The 27,908-nt window shown below is 42.3% G+C and overlaps 1 protein-coding gene across 1 annotated transcript in view; it reads left to right on the top strand.

Moving 5' to 3' along the window:
- Positions 1–27,908, top strand: part of LOC132380153 (protein shisa-6-like) — a 568,432-nt gene that overhangs the window by 455,440 nt on the left and 85,084 nt on the right. The window contains exon 5 of the mRNA XM_059948780.1: positions 18,925–19,050. Within this exon, the coding sequence (XP_059804763.1) occupies positions 18,925–19,050 (126 nt within the window). The remainder of the gene's footprint in view (positions 1–18,924; positions 19,051–27,908) is intronic.

A 27,908-nucleotide genomic window follows, 5' to 3' on the forward strand; every position in this document is an offset into this window, starting at 1 on the left:
ATTAGAAATCACTATTTTGATTTAATAGAGTCTTTGAATTCATTGATGAGAAATAACCAGTAGTACCGAACATATACTTCTCCAGAGGGTGAATGGCAAGTTTTAAAAACAAATTATATGTGAAAAATCAATCACCAGTATAGTGGCTAAGTTTGAAATGACCCAATCATCTCTGTTCTGTCTAGGAATTTGTGGTGTCACAATATGCAACCTCAACAAATTGACAAGAATTTTCAATACAGTAATAAAGACAAACATGAATGATACACAAAATACTTTTAGCAATATCTGTTATCAGTGTCTACTGTATATGAGAGAATGGTGCTGATTCCATATTACTTTTATTGCTGCAAGTGTAAACTCAAAGGAAAGTCATGTTTAGAGATGTCAAAATATCCTCTTATTTGAATCAATTCACAAGCAAAATCAGAAATAGAAAGGTATCTTGGATCTGCAGAGATGACGTACTGGGCAGATTCAGATTTCTGAGACAATGGGACAGGAGATGATCTTGCAGCACAGTTAGAGATCGGCAAGGATGATGTTGTGGGTATCACTGAGAACTGACTGAAAGAAGATCAAAGCTGGGAGCTTAACATCCAAGGATGCAGTTTGTTTTGAAAAGACAGGCAGATAGGCAGGTGGCTCTTGATTAGAAAAGTGACATAGGATCAGAAGATGGAGAATCCTTGTGGGTAGAATTAAGAAACTATAAGGGTAAAAAGACAAGGATGGGAGTTACATTCTAGCCCCTGGACAGTAGCCAGGATATGGGATATAAATATCAACAGGAAATAGAAATGACATGTAATAAAGGCAATGTTACAATGGTCATCGTAGATCATAATATGCAGGCAAATTGGGAATATCAGGTTGGTGCTGAATCCCAAGAGGGACTCTGCAGAATGCCTAGGGGATGGTTTGTTAGAGCAGCTTTTGGTTGAGTCCACTAGGAGAAAGGCCATTGGGTGTTGCGTAATTCACCAAATTTGATTAGGAAACTTAAGATAAAGGAACACTTGAGAGGCAGTGACCATAAGTTGATCGAATTCACCCTGCAGTTTGAGGGGATGAAGATAAAGTCAGCTGTATCTGTATTACAAAGGGAATTACAGAGGCGTAAGAGAGGAGCTGGCCAAAGTTGATTGGAAGGAGACACTATCAGGGATGACAGCACAGCAGCGATGGCTGAAGTTTCTGGGGGCAAGTTGGAAGGTAGAGGATAAATGTATTCCAAAGAAGAGGAATTGTGCTAAAGTAGGGGTTACCAACCTTTTTATGCCATGGACCGATGCCATTAAGGAAGGAATAGAAGGACCACAGGTTGGGAACTCCTGTTCTAAAGGGAGGATAAGGTAACCATGACTGACAAGGGAAATCAAAGAGAGTGAATATAATATCTCAAAAATTAGCGGGAAGCTAAAGAATTTGGAAGCTTTTAAAAACCTACAGAAGGCAACTAAAAAAAAACCATAAGGAGAGAAAAGATGAAATATGAAAGTAAGCTTATTGAAAATATCAAAGGCATACCAAAAAGTTTTTATCAGGCATATAGAGTGAAAAAAAAAGTGAGAATAGACATTGGAACGCTGGAAAATGACACTGGAGATGCCGTAATGGGGGATAAGGAACTGTCGGATGAACTTAAGAAGTATTTTGTGTGAGTCTTCACTGTGGAAGACACTAGCAAGATGCCAGTAATTCAAGTGTGTCAGGGGTCAGAATTGAGTGTAGTTCCCATTACTAAGGAGAAGATGCTTGGGAAGCTGTAAGGTCTGAAGTTAGATAAGTCACCAGGACCAGATGGACTATGCCCCAGGGTTCTGAAAGAGTTAGCTGAAGAGGTTGAAGAGATGAGAGGCATTAGTAATGATCTTTCAAGAATCACTAGATTCCATAATCATTCTGGAGGACTGGAAAATTGAAAATATCCAGAAGGGAGGGAGGCAGAAGAAAGGAAATTTTAGGCTGGTTAGACTGACTTCAGTGGTTGTCAAGGTGTTGGAATCCATTATTAAGGATGAGGTTTCAGGGTACTTGGAGCTGAATGGTAAAGGTAGGCAAAGTCAGCATGGATTCCTTAAGGGGACATCTTGCCTGACAGATCTGTGGAATCCTTTGAGGAAATAAAAGGCAGGATAGACAAAGGATAGTTAGTGGATGTTGTTTACTTGGATGTTCAGAAGGCCTTTGACAAAGTGCCTCACATGAGTTTGCTTAACAAGCTACAAGCCCATAGAAAGATATTTGCATGGAAAGAAGATTGGCTGATTGGCAAGAGGTAAATTCTTGGAATAATGGGGGTCTAGTCTGGTTGGCTGTCGGTGACAAGTGGTGTTCCACAGGAGCTGGTTTTGGGACAACTTCTTTTCACATTATACGTCCACAATTTGAATGAGAGAATTGATGGCTTTGTGACCAAGTCTGCAAACGATACAAAGATAAGTGGAGCAGCAAGTGGTGTTGAGGAAGCAGGAAGTCTGCAGAAAGACTTGAACAGTTTGGGACTATGGGCAAAGAAGTGTCCAATGGAATATAGTGTAGGGAAGTGTATGATCATTCACTTTGCTGGAAGAAGTAAAGGCTTAGAATATTTTCTAAATGGAGAGAACATTCAAAAATCAGAGATGTAAAGGGACTTGAGAGTTGTTGTGCAGCATGTCTAAAGGTTAACAAGCAGGTTGAGTCAGGCAGGCAAATGCAATGTTAGCATTCCTTTTGAGAGAAGTAGAATATCAGAGCAAGAGTGTGATGTTGAAGCTTTATAAGGCATTGGTCAGATTGCATGGAGTATTGTGAGCAGTTTTGGGCCAGTTATCTAAAAAAAAGATGTGCTGGCATTGGAAAGGGTCCAGAAGAGGTTAACGAGAATGATTCCAGGAATTAAAGGGATAATGTGTGAAGAGCACTTAATGACTCTGGGCCTGTGCTCACTGGAATTTAGAAGAATGAGGTGAAATCTCATTGAAACCTGTTGAATATCTAAAGGCTGAGGCAATGTGGATATGGAGAGGATGCTTCCTATAGTGGATGAGTCTAGGATCAGGGGATACAATCTCAGGATAGAGGGACTTACATTTAGAACAAAGATGAGAAGGAATTTCTTTAGCTAGGGGGTGGTAAATTTGTGGAATTCAATGTCATGGACTGTTGTGGAGGCCAAGTCACAGAGTATATTCAAAGCAGAGGTTTGGTTATTGGTTAGTCAGGGCGTCAATGTTTATGGGGAAAAAGCAGGAGGATGGGTTGAGAGGGATAATAAATCAGCCCAGATGGAATGACAGAGCAGACTCGATGGGCCAAGTGGCCTAACTCTGCTCTTATGTTTCATGGTTTTAAGGATGTACCTAGAGAACAGACTATCCTAGGTCAGGTATTGTGTTATGGGAAGTGAATATTTGACAATCTTGTTGTGGGTGAGCCAACCCACATTTATCTTTTCTAGATAAATGACCAGACTGGAAAGTGAAGTCACAGTCACAAGGGTGTCGACTCTGTATGCAGACCACTGCAAGGGTATGGGATGCAACACACACAAAATGCTAGAGGAACTCAACTAATGAAGTTGCACATGTGGAAGGGAATAAACTGTCAAAATTTCATGGCCACGCACTTTAACAGATCTCAAGTTGATGAAATGCAACTTGCTTTTTGTAAATTGCAAACTTTACTAAATGAATTGAAAGCAGAAAGGCCACTGCCATTGGTTAATAATATAAATGTGAATTACGATTACCGATTCCTATCTGGCTCAAAAGTAAGCTCAGCAAAAGGTCTCAACCATAGTTTAGTAACAAAAATGATTAAGAGGGGAAAATATATTATAGGAGTGAGTTTACAGCAAATATAAAAAATGCATGTACTGTATAACTGAAATACATGAAACCGATGTAGGTCCTCAATAGTCAGAAATGGCAGAAATTATTACTGAGGACAAAGAAACGGTCGAACAATCAAACACTTACTTTGGTCAGTCCTTACAAAGAGGAACATATATGTGGAGGAACAAAGGTTTGAAGAGAGGGATGAACTAAGTGAAATTATTATCAGTAAAGAAATAGACCTACGGAATTAATGGGATCAAAGGCCATCAAATCGCGAGAGTATGATATTCTACACCCCAGAATCCTAACGAAGGTGCACTGGATGCATCAGTTGTCACGTTCCAAATATCCTTAATGTGGAGAAGTTCCCTCAGATTGGAAGGTGTAAGTCCACACGATGCAATAATAAAATACTTGCAAGTTATTAATGGGTCTGAACACAGTCAGCATGGGGAAATCATACTTAACAAATTTACTAGGGATTTCTGAAGATGTAGTTATTACAATACATAAGGAAGTTGCAGTGATTGTGGTGTATTTTGACTTTCAGAAGTCTTTAGATAAAGTCCCACATGAGGGAAAGGGGGCAACAATGAGGAAGGAAAGGATGCTTGAAGTACAGGAGACCCCGGGGATATACCTCTCGTAAACAGGTTCACCCTCTTGGAAGCTGTCAGGACAGAAGATACTGCCAGTCTGAGAGGTGGACAGGTCTGCGAGCCGAAAATTGGTGCAGAAGCAGAGCCGAGGAGTCAGACATCAGGAAGAGCCGTGGTAGTAGGGGACTCCATAGTAAGAGGTACGGAAAGGGGTTTCTGCGCAAACAGGCGAGATTTAAGGATGGTGTGTTGCCTCACTGGTGCTAGGATCCAGGACATCACAGACCGATTGCAGGGAATTCTCAAGGGTGAAGGTGAACAGCCAGAAGTGGTAGTGCATGTTGGCACAAATTACTTCGGGAAGAAGAAGAAGGACATTCTGCAGCGGGACTTCAGAGAACTGGGAAGAAGGCTGAAAAGCAAGACTTCCAGGGTGGTTATCTCTGGTTTGCTTTCAGTTCCTCGTGCTGGAGAGGGACAGGGAGATAATGGATCTGAATGTGTGACTGAGCAACTGGTGCAGGAAGCAAGGATTTACATTCTTGGACCACTGGGATCTGTTTTGGGTTAGGGATGAATTGTACAAAAGGGACGGGTTGCACCTTAATAGGTGGGGGACCAGCATTCTGGCAGACAGGTTTGCCACTGCAACATTGATGTGTTTAAACTAAGTAGTGGGGGGCAGGGGATGAACTGGAAATATAAGGATGGAGTTAATGGGAAAGTGAAAATAAGAAAAGTTAAAAAGGACAAGAATCAATGGAGTAGAAAGCTCAAGAAGAGATCATACAGTATGGCCAAGTGAAACAGGAATTGATATGAAAGGAGAGGGGAGTAATGAATTAAAAGTATTATATATGAATGCACGAAGTATAAGGAATAAATTAGATGAGCTTGAGGCTCAGTTGGAAATTGGCAAGTACGATGTTGTGGGAATAACAGAGACATGGCTTCAAGTGGACAGGGCCTGGGAAATGAATATTCAAGGATATACATCTTATCGAAAGGACAGACTGACTGGCAGAGGGGGTGGGATGGCTCTGTTGGTGAGGAATGATATTCAGTCCCTTGCGAGGGAGGACATAGAAACAGGGGATGTAGAGTGAGTATGAATAGAACTGAGAAATTCTAAGGGTAGAAAGACCCTAATGGGAGTTAACTATAGGCCCCCAAACAGCAGTCTGGATGTAGGGTGTAAGTTGAATGAAGACTTAAAATTGGCATGTCGCAAAGGTAATGATACAGTTGTCATGGGGGATTTCAACTTGCAGGTAAACTGAGAGAATCAGAATGGTACTGGACCCCAAGAAAGGGAGTTTGTGGTGCCTCCGAGATGGATTCTTAGAACAGCTTGTACTGGAGCCTACCAGGGAGAAGGCAATTCTAGATTTAGTGTTATGCAATGAACCGGATTTGATCAGGGACCTCGAGGTAAAGGAACCATTAGGAGGTAGTGACCATAAGATATGTTTTAACCTACAATTTCAGAAGGAGTAGGGAAAATCGGATGTGTCATTATTATAGTTGAACAAAGCGAACAATGGAGCTATGAGGGAGGAGCTGGCCAAAGTTCAATGGAACAATACCCTAGCAGGGAAGACAGTGGAACAACAATGGCAGGTATTTCTGGGAATAATGCAGAAGGTACAGGATCGGTTCATTCCAAAGAGGAAGAAAGATCCTAAGGGGAATAAGGGGTGGCCATGGCTGATGAGGGAAGTAAAGGGCAGTATAAAAATAAAAGAGAAGAAGTATAACATAGCAAAGATGAGCAGGAAACCAGAGGACTGGGAAGCTTTTAAAGAGCAACAGAAGATAACAAAAAAGGCAATATGCCAAGAAAAAATGAGGTATGAAAATAAACTAGCCAAGAATATAAAGGAGGATAGTAAAAGCTTCTTTAGGTATGTGAATAGCAAAAAAATAGTTAAGACCAAAATTGGGCCATTGAAGACAGAAACAGGTGAATTTATTATGGGGAACAAGGAAATGACAGGTGAGTTGAACAGGTACTTTGGATCTGTCTTCACTAGGGAAGACACAAACAATCTCCCAGATGTAATAGTGGCCAAAGGAACTAGGGTAAAGGATGAACTGAAGGAAATTTATATTAGGCAAGAAACAGTGTTGGATAGACTGTTGAGTCTGAAGGCTGATAAGTCCCTGGGACCTGATGGTCTGCATCCCAGGGTACTTAAAGAGGTGGCTCTAGAAATCGTGGACGCATTGGTCATCATTTTCCAATGTTCTATAGATTCAGGAACAGTTCCTGCTGATTGGGGGGTGGCTAATGTTGTCCCACTTTTCAAGAAAGGAGGGGGAGAGAAAACAGGGAATTATAGACCGGTTAGCCTGACGTCAGTGGTTGGAAAGATGCTGCAGTCAATTATAAAAGAGGAAATTATGACACATTTGGATAGTAGTAGAAGGATCAGTCCAAGTCAGCATGGATTTATGAAGAGAAAATCATGCTTTACTAATCTTCTGGAGTTTTTTGAGGATGTAACTATGAAAATGGACAAGGGAGAGCCAGCGGATGTAGTGTACCTGAACTTCCAAAAAGCTTTTGATGAAGTCCCACATAGGAGATTAGTGGGCAAAATTAGGGCACATGATATTGGGGGCAGAGTACTGACATGGATTGAAAATTGGCAGGCTGTGACCAGTGGGGTACCGCAAGGTTTGGTGCTGGGACCGCAGCTATTTACAATATATATTAATGATTTAGATGAAGGGATTAAAAGTAACATTAGCAAATCTGCCGATGACACAAAGCTGGGTGGCAGTGTGAAATGTCAGGAGGATGTTATGAGAATGCTGGGTGACTTGGACAGGTTGGGTGAGTGGGCAAATGTATGGCAGATGCAGTTTAATGTGGATAAATGTGAGGTTATCCACTTTGGTGTGTTACGTATTCAGGCAACAATAAATATATGAGATCGGCAAGGGTTTCTTATAACAAACAACACGTTTATTAAACACAGAAAACAAACCCCCCAAAAGTAAACAAACACTACCATAACCGGAAACAGCTGCTGAGCGGCAGCCCAAACAGTTCGTAAAGTGATATTCCAAAAACAGTTCGTTAAAGTAGTATTGCCAAAAGTTCGATATGCTCACAGTCCATTTAAAAGGAGAGACTTTACAGGACGATTTAAATTCTCTTTCACGTCGCTTGCTTCGATCCCCGACGTCGAACTTCCCACAAAGAATTCACGAAACAGAACGGCTTAAAGGCACTGACCTTTCCTTCTCCACTACCTTCAATCCTTTCTAGGTAAACCCAGGGATTAACACGAAGATAGTCAACGAAATCCTTCCAAATAAGGATCAAACAAAGGTCGCCCCCGTTTCACCGTAGAAAGCGATTCTCCTCGATCTTCACTCTCCACTAATTCCGAACTAACAGAATCATAAAGAACCTGCTGGCAATGACCTTTTAAACTTTAGCGTTAAATAAAAACTTCATCCTTCAGCTAAACTGCGTCATCACTTAAAACACGCAGTGGAATGAAGTCAACCTGGCAAATCCAGCCACGAACTGCCCCTCCTCACAGGGTGGGGTCTACCTTTTATAACCTGTAAAAAAAACCTGTCACATGATCTCTACTGGCGGGAAAATGACGTCATTCCACCATCACAAGACCATTACCTCAAGTCCAGTATAACTTCAACCCCAGTCACGTGACAAGGGCACCACTGTCATGTGTCACGGGTACGTAACAGGTGGCAAGAACAGGAAGGCAGATTACTATCTAAATGGAGTTAAGTTAGGAACAGGAGAAGTACAACGAGATCTAGGTGTTCTTGTACGTCAGTCAATGAAAGCAAGCATGCAGGTACAGCAGGCAGTGAAGAAAGCTAATGGCATGCTGGCCTTTATAACAAGAGGAATTGAGTATAGGAGTAAAGAGGTCTTTCTGCTGCTGTACAGGGCCCTAGTGAAACCCCACCTGGAGTATTGTGTGCAGTTTTGGTCTCCAAATTTGAGGAAGGACATTCTTGCTATTGAGGGAGTGCAGCGTAATTAAGTTAATTACATAAATTAAGTTAATTAGGTTAATTCCCGGAATGGCGGAACTGTCATATGTTGAAAGATTGGAGCTACTGGGCTTGTATACACTGGAATTTAGAAGGATGAGAGGGGATCTGATTGAAACATATAAGATTATTAAGGGATTGGACACGCTGGAGGCAGGAAGCATGTTCCCGCTGATGGGTAAATCCAGAACTAGAGGCCACAGTTTAAGAATAAGTGGTAGGCCATTTAGAACAGAGATGCAGAAAAACTTTTTCACCCAGAGGGTGGTGGATATGTGGAATGCTCTGCCCCAGAAGGCAGTGGAGGCCAAGTCTCTGGATGCATTCAAGCAAGAGTTAGATAGAGCTCTTATAGATAGCGAGGTCAAGGGATATGGGGAGAGGGGAGGAACGGGGTACTGATTGTGTATGATCAGCCATGATCACAGTGAATGGTGGTGCTGGCTAGAAGGGCCGAATGGCCTACTCCTGCACCTATTGTCTATTGAGAGATTACTGTGTAAAATTAATGCACATAGAGCTAGAAAGGGCTGAGAATTACGAATAAACAGGTCTTTGTCCAGGTGGTGAGTCCAATTATATCTATCCTTTACGTGAAAAAAATTAAATGTAACATCTCCAGTATTGCAGACAACACAAAGCTAGGGGCTTAGTGTGAGCTTTCAGAAGAATGGAGAGGCTTCAGTATGATTTTGGCAAGTTGGGATAGTGTACAAATAAGCTGTTTAACATGGATAAATGTGACTTTACCTACTTTAGTTCTAAAAACAGAAAAGTATTACTATCTAATAGATTATATCTGAAATAGTAAGGGGCGTCCTTGTATAAACAACATGCAATGAGCAATTTGGCTTCCATTTTAAGAGAATCTAATTACAATAGCAACAATGCCTATCTGTAGGTCAGCACAACCTGAGGGCAACTTCATTTGGAGTTTTCTGAATAGTTTTCATCTCCTTATACAAGGAAAAATGTCTTCCTATAGGGGGAACATAGCAATGATTTACAAGACTCATTCCTGGCCTGGTGTATGAGGAGAGATTGGGCTGATTGAGCCATTCTTCACTGAGTGTCGAAGAATGAGATCTCATGGAAAGCTATAACACTCTAACCTCTGGGCAGACTAGATACAGGGAGAATATTCCAAATGATTGGAGTGTTCTGAACCTTTGTATGGTGCATTTTATTGAGATCCACATCATAAGACATTAAGTCCCCAGAAGGTGGTGTAACTGAAATTTTTCATCACATCATTAAGTATAATCAAGAAGGTGTTAGATATACAGTATTTCTTAATACCAAAGGGTTCAAAGGATATGGCAGGAAGGCCAGAAGTTTTACCTATCGCCTAGTGTTTCTCTCCCCCCTCCCCCCACCTTTCAAATCCACACCTCAGCTTTTTTTCTGCAGTCCTGCCAAAGGTTTTCGGCCCAAAGCATCAGCTATACTGTTTTCCATAGATGCTGCCTGGCCTGCTGAGTTCCTCCAGCATTTTGTGTGTGTTGCTAAGCTAAAACAGGGCACCCGAATTGAATGTTCAGTCACAATTATATTGAATGATGGAGTAGGCGATAGGGCTGAATGGCCTGCTCCCTAAACTATTCTATTTTTCAATGTTTTGAATTATGAGACTGAGCATTTCCCTTTGTGTTCAAAAGGTCAATACAGGGATATTTAAATCGTTTACATGAGTTAACAGAGTCAGCTTCACAAGGGTTGCTGAACCAGGAATTAGTTCTTGGCAGCAGCTATTCCATACCATAGCTGTAGTTTGTCCTGTACTTCTGAAGGTTGCTCCTGTTGCAGTCAGTAAAAGTAAACATTGGAACCAGAGATCAGCACGTTATCTGCTACGTCACCTTTTCAGCATACGAGATTGAGCACATGAAAGTTTGGAAATCATACAATTAACAGATGTTCAAACACTGAAATTGATGTATGCTTTGAAAACAAAGTGCTGGCAAAGGAGGATGCTAGTTTTGAATGGACACAGTTAAAATTACATTAAATCGTGGCCGAACAGCAGCGGCACTTGGCATTTAGGTTGTGCCTTCAATGTAATGTGACAACCCAAGTTTTTGCAAACAAGCATTATGATCCAAAGCTATTAAATATATCAAGGCTATCAGAATCTTGGTCAAAGTGATAAATATTATTACATATATGAATAAGGACAGGGAGATGATCAGGCACCCAAACTTGTTTTCTTAAAATCTATTTAAACCAAAATTAAATAATTTTGATAAAAATATTGTGAATAAAAATATTAGTATTTAAAATAATTTAAATCTGTACAACTGGAATCTGGCTGAGGAAGAGGTTAAACAAATCCGAGTAAGTATAACCAACTTCCTCATTTTTTTAACCACACATTCAACGCAAAAAAAATTCCTGCTGCAACTCTGTTTCAAATCGTTGCAGCTCCATCTCCTTAAAAAAAATACTGAAATAAAGAAAGATAGAGGAGTGTCACAAACAGCAGCACTTCAATTAATAATTCACAGAATGAAATAAATCCCCGTTCTTTCTTGTTGCAGACTGTGGACTTGGTATGTGAGAATGCCAATATCAAAGTTCACTTTCTATCCGCCTACAAATATTTTTTTTTGTTGTAGAGTTAACATCTATGCCAGTGGAAGGTCAAAGAAAGTGAACTGTGATTTCAAACAGCAAAGTTTGAAGCTTATGCAGATAGCAACACGGTGTGTGGGTACTATACCTTGAAGCAAAACTGTTGTGCCTTGAATAGTATACAAAATTCAATTTCATTCTCCTTCCCAAGACAATGCAGTATAGAATTTAAAATAGAGGATAAAGCAGAATGTAAAAAGAGTGAAGAACAGTGTAATCCAATTTCCCATGCATTCAACACATTGCTTTCTGATCTGACAACAAATGACTTTCCTAATCCTGCTGTCCTTGCCTTCTATAGCTCAAATCTAATTCCACCAACTGTAATAATGTGCTCATTTCTCATCCAACCGCTGAGATAGCCATCTAATAAAAAGAGCTACTGATAACGGTAATCTGAAATAAAAACACAAAATGCTGGAAACAGTGGGCTGTGAAGCATCAGTGGAAAACGAAACAAGATTAAAATGCTATTTAGGAAAACAACATTCCATTGACTTTTCAAAACAATTTTGGAAGGCCGATAAAGACAAGTCTTGTTACTGATGCCCGTTCACTGTAACTGAATAAAACAAAGGATTGGCTCATATAATGATTATTTCAACCTCTTTGTATGGATTACTGTTTCAGCAACACAGCTGCTCAATTAGACTGGCAAAAGATATTCACACACCTGAATTCCAAAACAGCAGCAACTCAAACTTATCACATTGTGGCCATTGAAAGGAAAATGATGATAAAGTGCAATGTCTTTATACCTAATATGCACTTTATGGACCAAGGTGCCCGGGAGTGAAACAACGGGAAAACAAAGTGTGGCTGAGGCCAGGACCTACCATCTGCTGTAAGCTAACTCAATTCCCTCCCCAACCCGTAGCATCCGGTCAATCCTGATATTAAATGGTAAAGCCCAAAAGTAAATTTACTGAAGGCACAACCTTGCCCCAAATTTGTGAGCTGTCAATGATTATAAATCCCTTTGAATCTTACTACCAGAAGTTGCCAAATTCATCAAATAAAACAATTAGGATAAAAAACTGCACTCAGTGACCACTTTATTAAACACCTGTTGTAGCTGATAAAGTAGCCACTGAGTGTGTGTTCATGATCGTCTGATACTGCAGCTCACCCACTTCAAGGTTTGATGTGTTTTCCGATATGCTCTTTGCACATCACTGTTACTGTCACTGTCCTGTCAGCCTGAAGCAGTCAGGCCATTATACTCAGACCTCTCTCATTAACAAGATATTTTCATGCACTGAAATGCTGCTCACTGGATTTTTTTTTTTTTGGTTATTGCACCTCTGCAAACTCTGGGCAACATTGTACATGAAATTTGCTAGGATATCAGTGGTTTCTGAGATACAAAAAACTACCCCTTAGAATGAAAGAACAAATCAATACAGAAACAGACCCTTCAGCCCATCTAGTCTGTACATAGTCCCATTGACCTGCACCCAGACCATAACCCTCCATGCCCCTCTCATCCATGTACCTATCCAAATTTCTCTTAAATATTAAAATCAAACGCATGTCAAACACTCATACTAGCAGCCACCACACTTTGAGTGAAGAGGTTCCCACACATGTTCACATCAAATGTTTGACCTTTCACTCTTAACTCATGATCTCTAGTTGTAGTCTCGCCCAACTGCAGTGGAACAAGTCTGCTAGTAAGTACAACATCTATATCCCTCATAATTTTGTATGTGTCTATCAAATGCCCCCCTCCACATTCCAAGGAATAAAGTCTTAACCTGTAACTCAGCTCCTCAAATCCAGCAACGTAAATTTTCTCTGATTTTTCAATATTATTTACATCTTTCCAGCCAGTCCATGTTGCACACAATGCTCCAAATTAGGCCTCACTAATGTCTTAAACAAATTCAACGTAACATCCACCCTCCTGTACTCAGTACATTGATTTATGGATGCCAATGTGCCTAACTTTACATCCCTGTCTATCTGTGACAACACCTTCAAGGATAGAAGAGGGACATATATTTCCAGATCCCTCTTGTACCTCACTCATCGGTGTGCCACTACTCACCATGTAAGACATACCCTGGTTCGTCCTCTCAAAGTGCAACACCTCACACTTGTCTGCATTAAATTACATCTGCCATTTTTCCAGATGCCCCAAATCCCACTGTTTTCTCACTTTCCACTCAATGAGCCGAAATCCCAACTTCTCACTATACCACCACAGAATGGCCGCTTGATTTAAACCTAATTTCTTTTTATTGGATCTTGCTGTACCTAATAATGCAAAATACAATTTCTTTCCGGGGTCGTAGCATGCAAAAATGTGCCAGATGCCCCCACTTGCCTCTTTTAAATTCTCCCTCCCTCTGTGCCTTCTGGCACCAACAATCATTCCACGGTTTAAGTCAGAGATCTCATTTCTTCCCCATATTGATGTTTGATCTGAGCAACAACTGAACCTCATGACCATGTCTGCATGCTTTTTTGGACTGAGTCGCTGCTACGTGATTGGATGATTAGATATTTGCATTAAAGAGCAGATGCACAGGTGTACCTAATAAGGTGGTCAATGTGTGCACAGTGAAAATAAAATAAATGAAATGTGAAATCATTTAATGCCGTAGAACTCTTTACAATTGTTAAATAATTGAAACAAACATCTTCCAAAGAAATGTAAATTAGCTTCTTAACTCTTCTTTCGCAACTGTCCTTGCTGGTCTAATCTAATTAGGTTCGCTATGCAGATTCCCCAGTGTATGTCCAGGAAGTTTGTTTTCCATGGACTTGCATTTTGGGAGGAACTGCCGGTATTTTCCAGTAAGTTCCATTTCATGCACCCTGTGAGTGAATAGTGATGCCATGTGATATATGATGGCTGGCCAAAGGAACATGAATATTTGAATATATACGATCTTCCGTGGGAGTTTTGGTCAGCATGGGTGAGTTGGGCTGAAGGGCCTCCTCCCATGGTTTATTAGTCTATGATTCTATGACTCAAATTCAAGTTTAATTGGCATTCAACCATACATATGAATACAGGCAAACAAGACAGCATTCCTCCCGGGCCAAGGTACCGTGCACATATAGCACATATAGTTATGACAGAATCAGAAACAGGTTCAATATCACCGGCATATGTCATGAAATTTGTTAACTTAGTGGCAGCACTACAATGCAATACTTGATAATATAGGGGAAAATAAATAGGTAAATCAATTACAGTAAGTGTATATGTATTAAATAGTTAAATTAAAAATAGTGCATAAACAGAAATGATAAAAGTGAGGTAGTATTCATGGGTTCAATGTCCATTTCGGAATCGGATGGCAGAGAGGAAGTTGTTCCTGAATCACTGAGTGTGCACCTTTAGACTTCTGTACGTCCTTCCTGATGGTTACAATGAGAAGAGGGCATTGCCTGGGTGGTGGGGAACCTTAATAATGGATGCTGCCTTTCTGAGACACTGCTCCTTGAAGATGTCCTGCACACAAGATGGAGCTGACTAATTTTAAAACTTTCTGCAGCTTTTTTTGGTCCTGTGCAGTAGCAGCTCCCCCTCCCCATACCAGACAGTGAGGCAGCCTGTCAGAATGCTCTCCACAGAAAAAAACACACAGTCACTAGTAGAACATAGCCCAAGTCCCTGAGTGTCATAGCCTGTAGATTGATTGTGCATGGGATGTCGTCCTGGAGCCACATTTCTGAAAGAACAAGCACTCAGAAGTCCTCATCACACGTTCGTGCAGCTGCAGACAAAATCAATCCAGCTTGTTTTGACAGAGTGAACGCTGGAGAGCACCATTGATGGGAGGGGTCAGCCCACAACCCAACACGGACTTCCAGTGCAGCCACAGTGCCTCTGCTCTCTGTCAAGTCACCTCCCCCGGGTGGCTGCTACCGGCGACCCTGTGGTAAGAGGACCTGGTCCGTGCAGAAACCGAGGACACACACTCCGCAGCTGTCAGTGTCACCAATCAACCAGTGAACTGGACTTGCAGTATTCTACATTATCCATGTTCAACAGGGCCTTGCAATCGCAAGAAAAATATCCAGGACAATCACATGCACTATTTGTTGGACTGAGCAACACTTCCAACACCTTTCTCCTTGGGTGGCGATAGCAGGCGGCAGTGCGATATGCAACAAGTCCAGCCTCACCAGAGGACAGGCCTGCAGCGCTTGATGTTCTCAATATCCAGCAGTGTCTTGCGATCGCAAAGAATAGTGAAGTACACCCTTGCCTGGACCTGGAGAAGCCACTGTGAACAAACGTGCCGCCATCTTCCTGGAAGACTAGATTCAAGTCTATATTCTGCTTGCCCCAGAAGGCAAAGGAAGATCAGGCTTAAATTTGAACTTGCTAAGGCAGCCTTGCAAAAAGACACCCAAATGTGATGTGAAAAGAACACAGAAAGGGCAGAAACAATAGCTCGTTTCAGGTTGAGTGGCAGAACCATCATTCTCTTACACCTTGTCTTAATTTTTTCCAGCTTCAACATAAGTATTTTCACATTCAGCATGCACTCAGTGGCCACTTTATTAGGTACACCTGCACACCTGCCTATTAATGCAAATATCTAATCAGCCAATCATGCGGTAGCAACTTAATGCAGAAAAGCATGCAGGCAAGGTCAAGAGGTTCAGTTGCTATTCAGACCAAACATCAGAATGGGGAGGAAATGTTATCTAAGTGACTTTGATAGTCAAGTGATTTTTGGTGCCAGGCAGGATGGTTTGAGTATTTCAGAAACTGACCTCCTGGGATTTTCATGCACTACAGTCTCAAGGGTTTAGAGAATGGCATGGAAAGAAAAAAAAAAGTGATCAGTGAGGGGTAGTTCTGTGGGTGAAAATGTTTTGTTAATAAGAGAGGTCAGAGGAGAATGGCCAGAGTGGGTCAAGCTTATCGGATGGTCACTGTAACAACAGTAGTTACTACAGCAGCAGAAGACCATGAGCTCACACCTAGTGGGTACCGATAATAAAGTGCCCACTGAGTACATTGTAATATCGTCTCGCTGTGAAGCCATGACAAGCGGCAAAGTCTCTAACATTTTTACCTTTGTGTCATTATAGGCTTGGACTTCAGTCATTAAATGCTTGCTGGCGGTTTGGACTGTGACAATACACACCACCTTGGTTAGCAAGCACAAACAGAGACACTCTGTGAACTTGTTGAGTTCGAAAAGAGGAGGACAATATGAAAACAATTTGAATCTCTTCATCAGACACTGCCATGATCATTATCAGCCAAACCATGGAATTTCTCACAAGCTGCATTAAAAAAGCTTTTATTACTCATTAGTGGGAGGGGGAGTCCTTTGACAAAGGAGGTATCAGTTACTGTTTGTTGAATTGAATTGACTTTATTTCTTACATCCTTCACATACATGAGGTGTAAAAATCTTTACGTTACATCTCCATCTGAATTTGCAATATGCAAATTATAGTAATTTGTAGTAAATAGTACGTACAGTAAGATATACAACGGGACAGTCAATATAGCTGAGAAATACAATTGTGTCAGCATGAATTAATCAGTTTGATGGCCTGGTGGAAGAAACTGTCCCGGAGTCTGCTGGTCCTGGCTTTCATGCTGTGTTACTATTTCCCGGTGGTAGCAGCTGGAACAGTTTGTGGTTGGGGTGATTCGGGTCCCCAATGATCCTTGAGGCCCTTTTTACGCACCTGTCACTGTAAATGTCCTAAATAGCGGGGAGCTGACATCCACAGGTGAGTTGGACTGTCCGCACCACTATCTACAAAGCCCTGTGATTAAGGGAAGCACAAAGTACACTGCAGATGCTGTGGTCAAATCAAGACGTACAAACAAGCTGGATGAACTCAGCAGGTCGGGCAGCATCCGATGAAATGAGCAGTCAACTCTTCGGGCCAAGACCCTTCATCAGGACTGAAGAAGGAGGGGGCAGGGGCCCTATAAAGAAGGTGGGGGGAAGGTGAAAGGTGCCAGGTGAAAAACCAATCAGAGGAAAGATCAAGGGGTGGGGAAGGGGAAGCAGGGAGGGGATAGGCCGGAGAGGTGAAGAAGGAATGAAAGGGGAAAGCACTATGGGTAGTAGAAGAAGGAAGAATCATGAGAGAGGTGATAGGCAGCTGGAAGAGGAGACAGAGTGAAAGTGGGATGGTGGAAGGGAGAGGAAGGGAATTACTGAAAGTTGGAGAATTTGATGTTCATACCAAGGGGCTGATTAAGGGAAGTACAGTTCCCATACCAGGCAGTGACACAGCCAGTCAGGATGCTCTTAATTGTGCCCCTGTAGGAAGTCCTTTGGATTTGGGGACTCAATGCTGAACTTCTCCAACCGTCTGAGATGAAAGAGGTGCTGTCGTGCTTTTCTCATCACGCAGCCAGTGTGTACAGACCAAGTGAGATCCTTGGTGATGTGTATACTGAGTAACATGAAGCTGTTCACCCTCTCAACCCCAGATCCATTGATGTCAATAGGGGTGAGATGTCAATCGCTGTTCTGTGTGTAAGCAGCATATTATTTAGTAACATGTCAAAGACAGAAGAGATAATAATGACTTTGACTCCCCATGATGTTCATAAGTAGATTGCAAATAAAACTATTACATTGGTACCCTACAAATCTAGAGAATGTAACTACTGAAGATCGGTGGTATATGTATATATATGTATGTTGGTGTATGTGTATATATACTGAATAAAATTCAGAATATATTCTGAATAAAAATTCACAATTGTTAATCTTTCCACAGCAAAGTAACAGTTTGCTGATTTTGTACTGTAAGTCGCCTTCCCCTTTAAGAATTTCTTCAAGCATGCTTTGTACTGCTTCACAGTGATCAAAGACGCAGAAGTTTCAGGCAGTTACTCCACAACTTCAATTAATTATTTGGGACTTGCACATCTATAGCTTAAATGTGACTACATTTATAAAAGGGTGTTTCAAGCAACCTCAGAAAGTTGGTATTGGACAGACAAAGTAAGAAATAGCGGAAGTCAGCCATTTGGCACCCTTGGCCTCCTCCATTATTCAATAATATCATGGCTGAACTTTTATATCTAACATTGTTTTTGAAAAGCCTATTCTGTACTTGAAAATCTGGCAAAGTTGGCTTCAAAATCTAATCTAGTCTTCTGTCATCACCGCTGACTTTGTTCATGGTCATTCCCTGCCCACTCTTAGAGTTGTGGTCTTAAATAATCCTGACTATTTTCAGATGAAAAAAAATTGCAGTCACCATGGTAGCAGAGGACACAACTCCATATCAGAGCGGGAAATACATTATGGCATTTGAAGGCAAAAAATGAGCACGTCTCCAATGCTGTGTAGTAAGCATGCTCAGCAATAACAGGAAGGTCACCATTATTTACAGAATGAAAAATGTTAACACATATAGAATGTTAGCTCAATTATGAGATTTTTGTGATAATTTGCATATGGAAACCACTAAAATATGCAAATATAATATATTGCCCTCAGCACATATAAATCGTAACCTGCTTCTTTAAATTATAAATGTGCAACAAATCGCAAAATAGGGCAACAGCTCTGTGATCTGGCTTTGAGCTGATTAATGATGGAACCGGCAAGTGTTCCCAAAGGAAGCATAAATCAACATCATGGTAATCCTGTAAAGGTGAAAGGAAAATCATCAAGACTGGTTGTTACTCATTTAAAGCTACTCCAGCTATCAGTGACACATCAAATTATCTTGCACCTGTATTTGTGAAGGGAAAGGAAATAGCGTATTTTCAAACCAAAGGTTTGATCCTAACACAGACACCATTTTCTGTTGACATGTGCCAGTCTTTCTTGACGGGCAGAATTGACTCCAATCCTTTTCCTTTTTTCTAGACTGTTTCCGAGATTCTTTCCAATATTCCAAACCAGCAAGCCATAAGGAAAAAATTGCATATCTGGACTGGGAAGCCAAAAACGTTGAGAGGTTTCCCCAAAGATACAGAGAACTTGGATCCCTTGGTATGTTAAATTTCTCAACTTCCATACCTCCTCACCCCACTCCTTCAATCGAAATGTTCAGGGTGCTAATGACTTCTTTCTGCTTTAACAATATACAGGCTCAACATCTCTGCTGTCATTAACACATCTAAACAATTCCATAAAATAAATTAAACTACAAAATTCTAAGGCTCACTTTCAAATGAACCTTCTGTATGTACTGGATGATAACAGATTAGGCACATTTAACTGTTCGACAACATTTCTTCCCTCTGCTATTTTAACATAAAAGTAAATTAGTTGACACCACAATTAAAATAGATAACAAAATAGTTCAGGCAAATGCATTTAAATGTTCTTATATAATCATTCTACAGGTTAAAACCAAAAGGAGAAATCTTACAGATCTGCCAAAATCAGATTTATTTGACTGTAAGTATGAAGTAAAAACAGAAAATGCCAGAAATATTCAGAAGGGTGGATAATATTGACGGGAAGAAATTCTGTACCCTTCATCAAAACCAAGTAAGGGAGCAAATTCAATGAATTTCAGTAATAGAGAAGGAGTGGTGGGGTGAGAAAGTAGAACAATGAGACAATCTCAAATGGGTTAGGGAAAGGATTTAGAGCAGCTGTGAAGAACGTTATATTTCCTCGTTTGTGTATTGTGTGGTTAATAGTAAGATTGAGGGACAGTTCCAACAAGCCAAACAATAAAAAAAACAGAGTAAATTATGACAGGCAGAAGTGGCCATTTCTGATTCAGATAAAACAAAAGAATGAGATAAGTTAGAAAATTGATTTTGATTCAGGAAATCTGGAACACATGCTGACAGAAGATGAAATGCTTTCTTCTGGCTTTCATTAGGCCTTGTCATAACATTGCATGAGATCACAGATAAAAAGGTCAGAGTGGATCTGGAATGGAAAACTGAAATGATGTGACTAGAAACTCAGGGTCACTCCTGTACACTGCAGTCAGGTGTTCTGCAAAATGATCACCCAATCTATGTTGCACTTCTGCAATGTAGAGGAGGCTGCATTGTGAACATTGACTGGAGTGCACCAGATTGGAAGAAGTACAAATGAATTTTTCACCTGGATAGTTTTGGTGTCTGGATGGTAGGTAGGGAAGAGATTAAAGAACAGTGCTATGTGACTGGTAGATGGGAATGGAGCCATGAAGTGAGCAATCTTGTTGAAATGATAAGAACATAGAGCATATGAAATAGAAACAGGAATAGGCCATCTAGCCATCAAGCCTGACCTGTCATTCAATAAGATTATGGCTGATATGGCCTAGAAACAGTTCCGAATACCTGCCTTTTCCCCATAATGCTTAATTCACCTGCTGTGCAAAAACTATTTAACTATGTCTTAAGTATATTTAATGAGGTAGCCTCTGTTGCTTCCCTCAGTAGAGAATTCTGCAGATGCACCACTCACAGGGGAAAGCGGTTTCTCTTCATCTCCATCCTAAATCTATTCCCCTGAATCTTGAGACCATGTCCCCTCATTCTATCCTCACTCCCCAGTGGAAACAGCTTTCCTGCCTTTATCTTATTTATCCCTTTCATAATTACATATGTTTCTATAGGATTCCCTCTTATTCTTCTGAACTCCAGGGGACTCGATCTCCGCTCATATGCTAACACCCCTCATTTCAGAGTCAACTTGTGTTGTGTATTTAATATTTCAGTAATGTTGTAAATATAGGTGTTTTTGTTGTTTACATAATGCATGCAAGTTATCTGTAAAAGTATGTAAATGGCATACGTTGTCACGGCACCACATGATTGTGTGCACTTCAAACAGAAATTGAACTAAGTCTTGCATCTCTTGACTCCCTTGTTTTTTTTCCAATTAATTTTATGTTTTGAGTTGCAAAGCATAACCACCTGCACCACCTCCAAAACCAGTATATCTTTCCTCAAGTACTGAGACTAGAGCAGCATGTAGTACTCTAAATGCAGCCTTACCAGTACCCTCTGTTTCAGTACAACCCCCGCTCTTAAATTCAACCCTTCTCATTATGAAGGCCATTTGCTTTCTTGATATCCTGTTGCACCTGCAAACCAGCCTTTTACAATTCAAGTACAAACACACACAAGTCCCTCTGCACAACAGCATGTTACAATCTTTCACCATTTATCTAATAATCTGATTTTTTTTCCTTCCAAGGTGTTTGACCCCACATTTACCAAAATAGTACTCCACCTGTCAGACCTTTGCCCACTCACAACCTACCCTCTGCATAATTTGCTTTTCCATTCAATTTAGTGTCATCATCTAACTTAGATACACAATGCAAGATTCCTTCTTCCAACTTGTTAATGCATATCGTGAACAGTTCTGGACCCAGCCCCGAAAGGAAAAGGTGTGGGAATACATATCTGGGGGTGGAATTTTGCTCAAACGTGCAGACATTGTGGACGACTTATTGGGTGTAAGTACATTCTTTCTCTCTCTGCAAAATTTTGCAGTAAGTTTTTACTATTATTGAACCATACCATCAGGCTCCTAACTGTAACATGCACATCTTCAGATGTGTTGTTCTGATAGATCTTCACAACTGCATAAAATAAAAGGACAGAATGACAGAATAAAATGGGTATGTTTTCATGTGAAAACTTCAGACGGTTTTTGCTACCCATAGAGGAATGAACAATATGCATATGTTGAGATAGTTCCGATTGGTAAGATAGTTGAGTGAGAAAAATCTGTTATTCTGAAGTGCAGTTTACATACCCAACTGGGACCTCCATATTATAACAATTCCACTTTTCACCCTTACAAAGAAGTAATTTGCAAATTCTTAAAAACAAACAGTATATATTTAATATGTTATACGACTTATTTGAGAACATCCCTGGTAACTGAATTTGTGGTTTTACTTTGTAAAATTACCTGTAATTAACTTCCATCATTCAAATACACATGCAGAAAAGCTGGATGAACTCAGCAGGTCGGGCAGCATCTGTATTCAAATACATACAAATACAGCAGTCTTCTTGTTTCAAATTTGGGAGAAATAAAGATTGAGACTCAATGTCAAATGTAGATAATTCATCATGTAAAGGAGTCATGTATTCTGGTCTACAGAATTAGTGATATGATGGTGTACTTTTGAGCATTAACTTCAGTGTTTTTGTGTTATTCATAGAAACATGGTCATTTGTCATAATGCACAGAGTTGCCGCAGAATTATATTGAAACGCAAAAAAAAAGGCTGGGGGAATTCAGCAGGTCCGACAGCATCTATGGAGGGAATAAACAGTCGTAGTTTTGGGCCAAGATCCTCCATCAGGATTCAGTCCTCTCCAGAGTTCCTGCCTGACTAGTTGTTCCTTCAGTATTTTGTGTATGTTGCTCTACTTTTCTAGCATCTGCAGAATCTCTTGTGTTTACAGAATTATATAATCTGTCATGCAGCACTGCAAGGAAGAGCTACTACTGAAAACAGTATTTTTTTCTGTTTTATAAGCGATATGAGGCACTCAGAGGGACTTGTGTTTACACCATTCTGTTCAAAATACCTGTGCTAATTTACACTGAGGCATATGTCACTTCTCCTGGGTGTTGCACTGATCTTTCAAGAATCCCTGAGGAATCAGGAGATGACTAAAACCTGTCTGCACATGTTTGGGTAATGTGCATTGCCGCATTGCCGTGGGATTTTTGTGTTGATGGTAGTTCTAAATGAACCAGAGCTACAGTCAGCAGAGGTGCAAAGACCCTGTCAGAGGAAATAAGGAAGCCTCATAACCTTTCATTTTACTGCTCAAGGGAACAGAAGCTCAACTTCATTTTCAGATCTCCAAGAGGTAACATGGCATTTAGGCAGGTACATGGACAGCCCATAATACATAGAGGCAGATGTGGACCATTCAATCCATTGAGTCTGCTGTGCTATTCAATCCTGGGCTTAGCTTCTTTTTCCACCATTCTTCTTCTGCATTTACCAATCAAAGGTTTAGGAAAGGTTAGGGGATAGGAAAGGTTCAGAGAGAACTCGGCCGAATGCAGGAAAATTGGATGAATTCAGTTCAGCAACTTGGCTGGCATGGATGAATGAATTGGTCCAAGGGTCCTGTTTCTGTGCAGTATCCATCACCTATGAAAGGGATTCACCCCATTCCCCCTTGGAAGTTTTCATGCTTTATTGTTTTACAACATTGAATCACAATGGATTTAAAGGGGCTTTTTTGACACTGATCAACAGTAAAATACTACTTCTTGTCAAAGTGAAACTGATCTGTACAAAGTGACCTACATTAATATAAAACACAAAATAATTTATTACGTAAGTATTCACCCCCTTCATCAGTATTTAGCAAATGCACCTTTCGCAGCAATTACAGCCTTGAGTCTGTGTGGATAGGTCTCTATCAGCTTTGCACATCTGAACACTGCAATTTTTCCTCATTCATCTTTACAAGTGTAACACTTACCCAACAGGCTGGTATATGTCTAGGGGAAAAGGAGATCCAGCCACTCACCAACCCCTCCTCCAGTACACGCAGGTGCTGTGAGAATAAAGTTTATGCCTCGCGCCCGCACACAGTATCAAATTCACACCAGATACCGTTATGAAATACACTTTAAAGAGTTTACGAAAACTAAAAGAGTACTAGGCAATACAATATATATGAAAGAAAAGAAAAAGCAAAAGGTGCCAACTTATCAAAGTTCAGTCAGTTTAGTGCACATCGTTGGAGCTCAACCATCGAACCATTCGACCCCTCGTCGCTTGCCTCCGACCTCCACGTCTTGGCACCCGGGACCGCACCCGGGACCACCCCCGGTGGTCAACCAAGCAGTGCAGCGCATGTCCACCTACCTCGGCATCTTCCTCCTGACTCTCACGAAAACCCACGAAACCGCCCCCCCCCCAAGTTCCCAGCCTCACAAGACAAAATAACATTCCCCATATCAGCAAGTTTAAAGCTAAACAACTGCGAGAGAAACACTTACCAGACAAAGAAGCATTCCTACTCTTAACAAACCAAAGAAGCCATTTTGAGTCACATGCACAGGACATTGTACATTCTCCCCCCACCAGCAAAATTCATGCCCTCATGGCATTACCAGAGTTCTCCAAAGCTTCTTGCAACAAACAAAACCCAACCCAGGTGCAGAAAGCAGCGACATAACTACCCAGAGCAGTAGAAATCACACTCGGTTCTCCTGGTACCACATATGTCAACCGCTCCGGGGGGCGCCTACTTCTCTGAGATCTCCGTACCCCTTCTGCCGACCCTTCTGCCTCACTGGGCTCCCTCTTCACCTGTGAACCCGCTGCCTCGGACACCCCAGGTCTACCTGACAGACCCTCACCCCCTCCCTCACGGGGTTCCCCCCTCACCTGAGAACCCACCAGCTCACGCTCAGTTCCACCCTCTCTCCCCCCAACGCTGGCTGCCTCTCCATCTGACCCTCACTACCTTCCCTCCTCTCGCCCAACTCAGTATGGGAAGGGCCAGGAGCCTCCTCTTCTGGTACTGGAGCGCCAGCGAATGGGAACAGGGGCCACTCATCTGAGTCGTCATCTTCCGAATCGGTATCCATTCCCGGGTTGAGGACCCTTCCCCGCTCTTCAGCAGCGGCCTCTTCCCTCGCTCCACACCCTCGCAGAATCCTTGCACTAGGCGCAACCTCCCACTCTGGCTCCTTATCCACCCGCACCGCTTGACCCAGAGGCAGCAGGTGATTCCGATGGAGCACCTTGACAGACCCATTCCCATCCTCAGGTTTCATCCAGTAAACTGGTAGATTCGGCATCTGGCTCTCTATTACATAGGCCGCCCATCGATCTGCCAACTTGTGCTTACCAGGGAGTCCCAAATTCTGTAAAAGAACCCAGTCACCCGGCAATAATTGGACAAACTTCACCTTTCAGTCATACCGCATCTTATTCCTCTGATTTTGTTTGGTAGCCACTGCCTCGGCCAACTCGTACGCCCGCTGTAACTCCCTCTTCATGTCAGACACATACTTTAGATAGGGCTTCCCGGGTAATTCTCCCACTTCAACCCCAAAACACAAGTCAATGGGCAACCTTGCTTCCCGCCTGAACATCAGATAATAGGGCGAGTACCCTGTAGCATCATTGCGAGTACAATTGTAACAGTGGACCAATTGTCTAATATGATGACTCCACTTACTTTTCTGCCCACTCTTCAGTGTCCCGAGCATGTCCAATAGGGTCCTGTTGAACCTCTCTGGCTGAGGATCTTCCTGTGGGTGGTAAGGGGTAGTCCTGGATTACCCCAAGCATAGTCAGTAATTCATGGATAAGGCGGCTCTCAAAGTCCCGCCCCTGATCACTATGGATTCGCCTGGGAAGGCCGTAATGAACAAAATACTTCTCCCATAACACTTTCACCACTGTTGTCGCCTTCTGATCCTTAGTGGGAAATGCCTGAGCATAGCGAGTGTAATGATCAGTGATGACCAAGACATTCGCGGTGTTGCTGGTGTCAGGCTCAATCGAGAGGAAATCCATACATACCAGGTCCAGAGGTCCTGCACTCTGCAAGTGCGACAGTGGAGCCGCCAACGCTGGCAGGGTCTTCCTCCGGATGCAACGACTGCATCCCCTACAGTATTCTTCAACTTCCCCCCTCATCCGAGACCAGTAGAACCAGTCTTTGAGTAATCCATAGGTCTTTTCCACCCCCAAGTGTCCAGAATCATCATGTAAGGCCTGGAGTAAAGCCTTGCCAATACTCCTCTGGCAGGACCAGTTGCCAACGGCGAGGTTGGTCCTGGGGCGCCATGACCCGGTACAAGATTTGGTTCTTTAACTTTAACCGAGGCCACTCCTTCAATAACAGAGGCACGGACGGGTGTTTCTCCTTCTCGGCCCACGCCACATCCCCCTTCGCGACCACTCTCCACACTGTGCCAAGTCCCGGGTCATTTTGCTGAGCAGCTGCCACTTCCCCCGGACTCAGTTCCGGCAACTGTTTAGTTCGCAGTGTGGTCAGGTCACAGTAAGCTAGGGGTATGGCGTTGTCAAAAACCCCCAATTGGTCCACGGCTTGTTCCAGCCTCCCTCTTCCCTCGGCCTTCACGGTGATAGCAAACTGACACATCGCATTCACTCCAGGGGCAGAGACACTCTCCCACTCCTCGTCCTTCTCCTGCTCCCCCCGATCCTGACGTGACAAAGCATCCTCATCGACATTCTTGCTTCCTGGGCGGTACCTCAGGCTGAATTCATATACCGACAAGGCCGCCAGCCACCAATGTCCTGTGGCATCCAGCTTAGCCGAAATCAAAATATAAATGGGAGGATTGTTATCCGTTCTCACCTCAAACTTGGCTCCGTACAGGTAATCACTCAACTTGTCCACCACTGCCCACATCAGCACCAGGAACTCCAACTTGTGAGTGGGATAGTTTCTCTCCGATGGCGACAAGCTTCGGCTGACAAAGGCTACTGGTCTCAATGCTTTGCCATGCTCCTGGTACAGAACAGCCCCGAGACCCTCTCGGCTGGCATCCATGTGCAGCACATATGGCTTTTGGGGATCGGCAAAAGCCAACACCGGGGCCTGGGTCAGCGCCCTTTTCAAAGATCGGAATGCCTCTTCACATTGATCATCCCGGACGAGCCCCCACAAATGTAACACTTACCCAACAGGCTGGTATATGTCTAGGGGAAAAGGAGATCCAGCCACTCACCAACCCCACCTCCTGTACACGCAGGTGCTGTGAGAATCAAGTTTATGCCTCGCGCCCACACACAGTATCAACTTCACACCAGATACCGTTATGAAATACACTTTAAAGAGTTTACTAAAATTAAAAGAGTACTAGGCAATACAATATATATGAGAGAAAAGAAAAAGCAAAAGGTGCCAACTTATCAAAGTTCAGTCAGTTTAGTGCACATCGTTGGAGCTCAACCATCGAACCATTCGATCCCTCGTCGCTTGCCTCCGACCTCCATGTCTTCGCACCCGGGACCGCACCCAGGACCACCCCCGGTGGTCAACCAAGCAGTGCAGCGCATGTCCACCTTCCTTGGCGTCTTCCTCCTGACTCTCATGAAAACCCGCGAAACCCCCCCCCCCCCAAGTTCCCAGCCTCACAAGACAAAATAACATTCCCCATATCAGCAAGTTTAAAGCTAAACAACTGCAAGAGAAACACTTACCAGACAAAGAAGCATTCCTACTCTTAAACCAAAGAAGCCATTTTGAGTCACATGCACAGGAGATTGTACACAAAAATCCTCAAGCACTGGCAGATTACATGGGGATCATGCAATAGCCCATTGAGTCCAGCCACAAATTCTCAATTGAATTGAAGTCTGGACTCTGTCTTAGCCATTCTAGGATATGAACTTTGTTTTTAAACCATTCCTGTGTAGCTTTGGCTTTATGCTTGGGGTTATTGTCTTGCTGGAAAATAAATCTTCTCAGAAGTTGCAGTTCTCTTGCAGACTGCATCAAGTTTTCATCCAGGATTTCCCTGTATTTTGCTGCATTCATTTTACCCTCCACCTTCACAAGCCTTCCAGGGCCTGCTGCAGTGAAGCATCCCCACAGCGTGATGCAGCCACCACCATGCTTCACAGTTGGGATGGTCTATTTTCGATGATGTGCTGTGTTTGGCTTATGCCAAACATAGTATTTAGTCTGATGGCCTAAAGGCTCAATTTTGGTTTCACCAGACCATAGAACCTTCCAGCTGACTTCAGAATCTCCCACATGCCTTCTGGCAAACTGTAGCTGGGATTTCATGTAAGTTTTTTTTTTCCCAATGGTGGCTCTCTCTTTGCCACTCTCCCATAAAGCTGTGACTGGTGAAGCACCCGGGCAACAGTTGTTGTATGTGCAGTCTCTCCCATCTCAGCTACTGAACCTGTA

Source organism: Hypanus sabinus, chromosome 23 (assembly GCF_030144855.1).
Source record: "Hypanus sabinus isolate sHypSab1 chromosome 23, sHypSab1.hap1, whole genome shotgun sequence".
Lineage (NCBI taxonomy): Eukaryota > Metazoa > Chordata > Chondrichthyes > Myliobatiformes > Dasyatidae > Hypanus > Hypanus sabinus.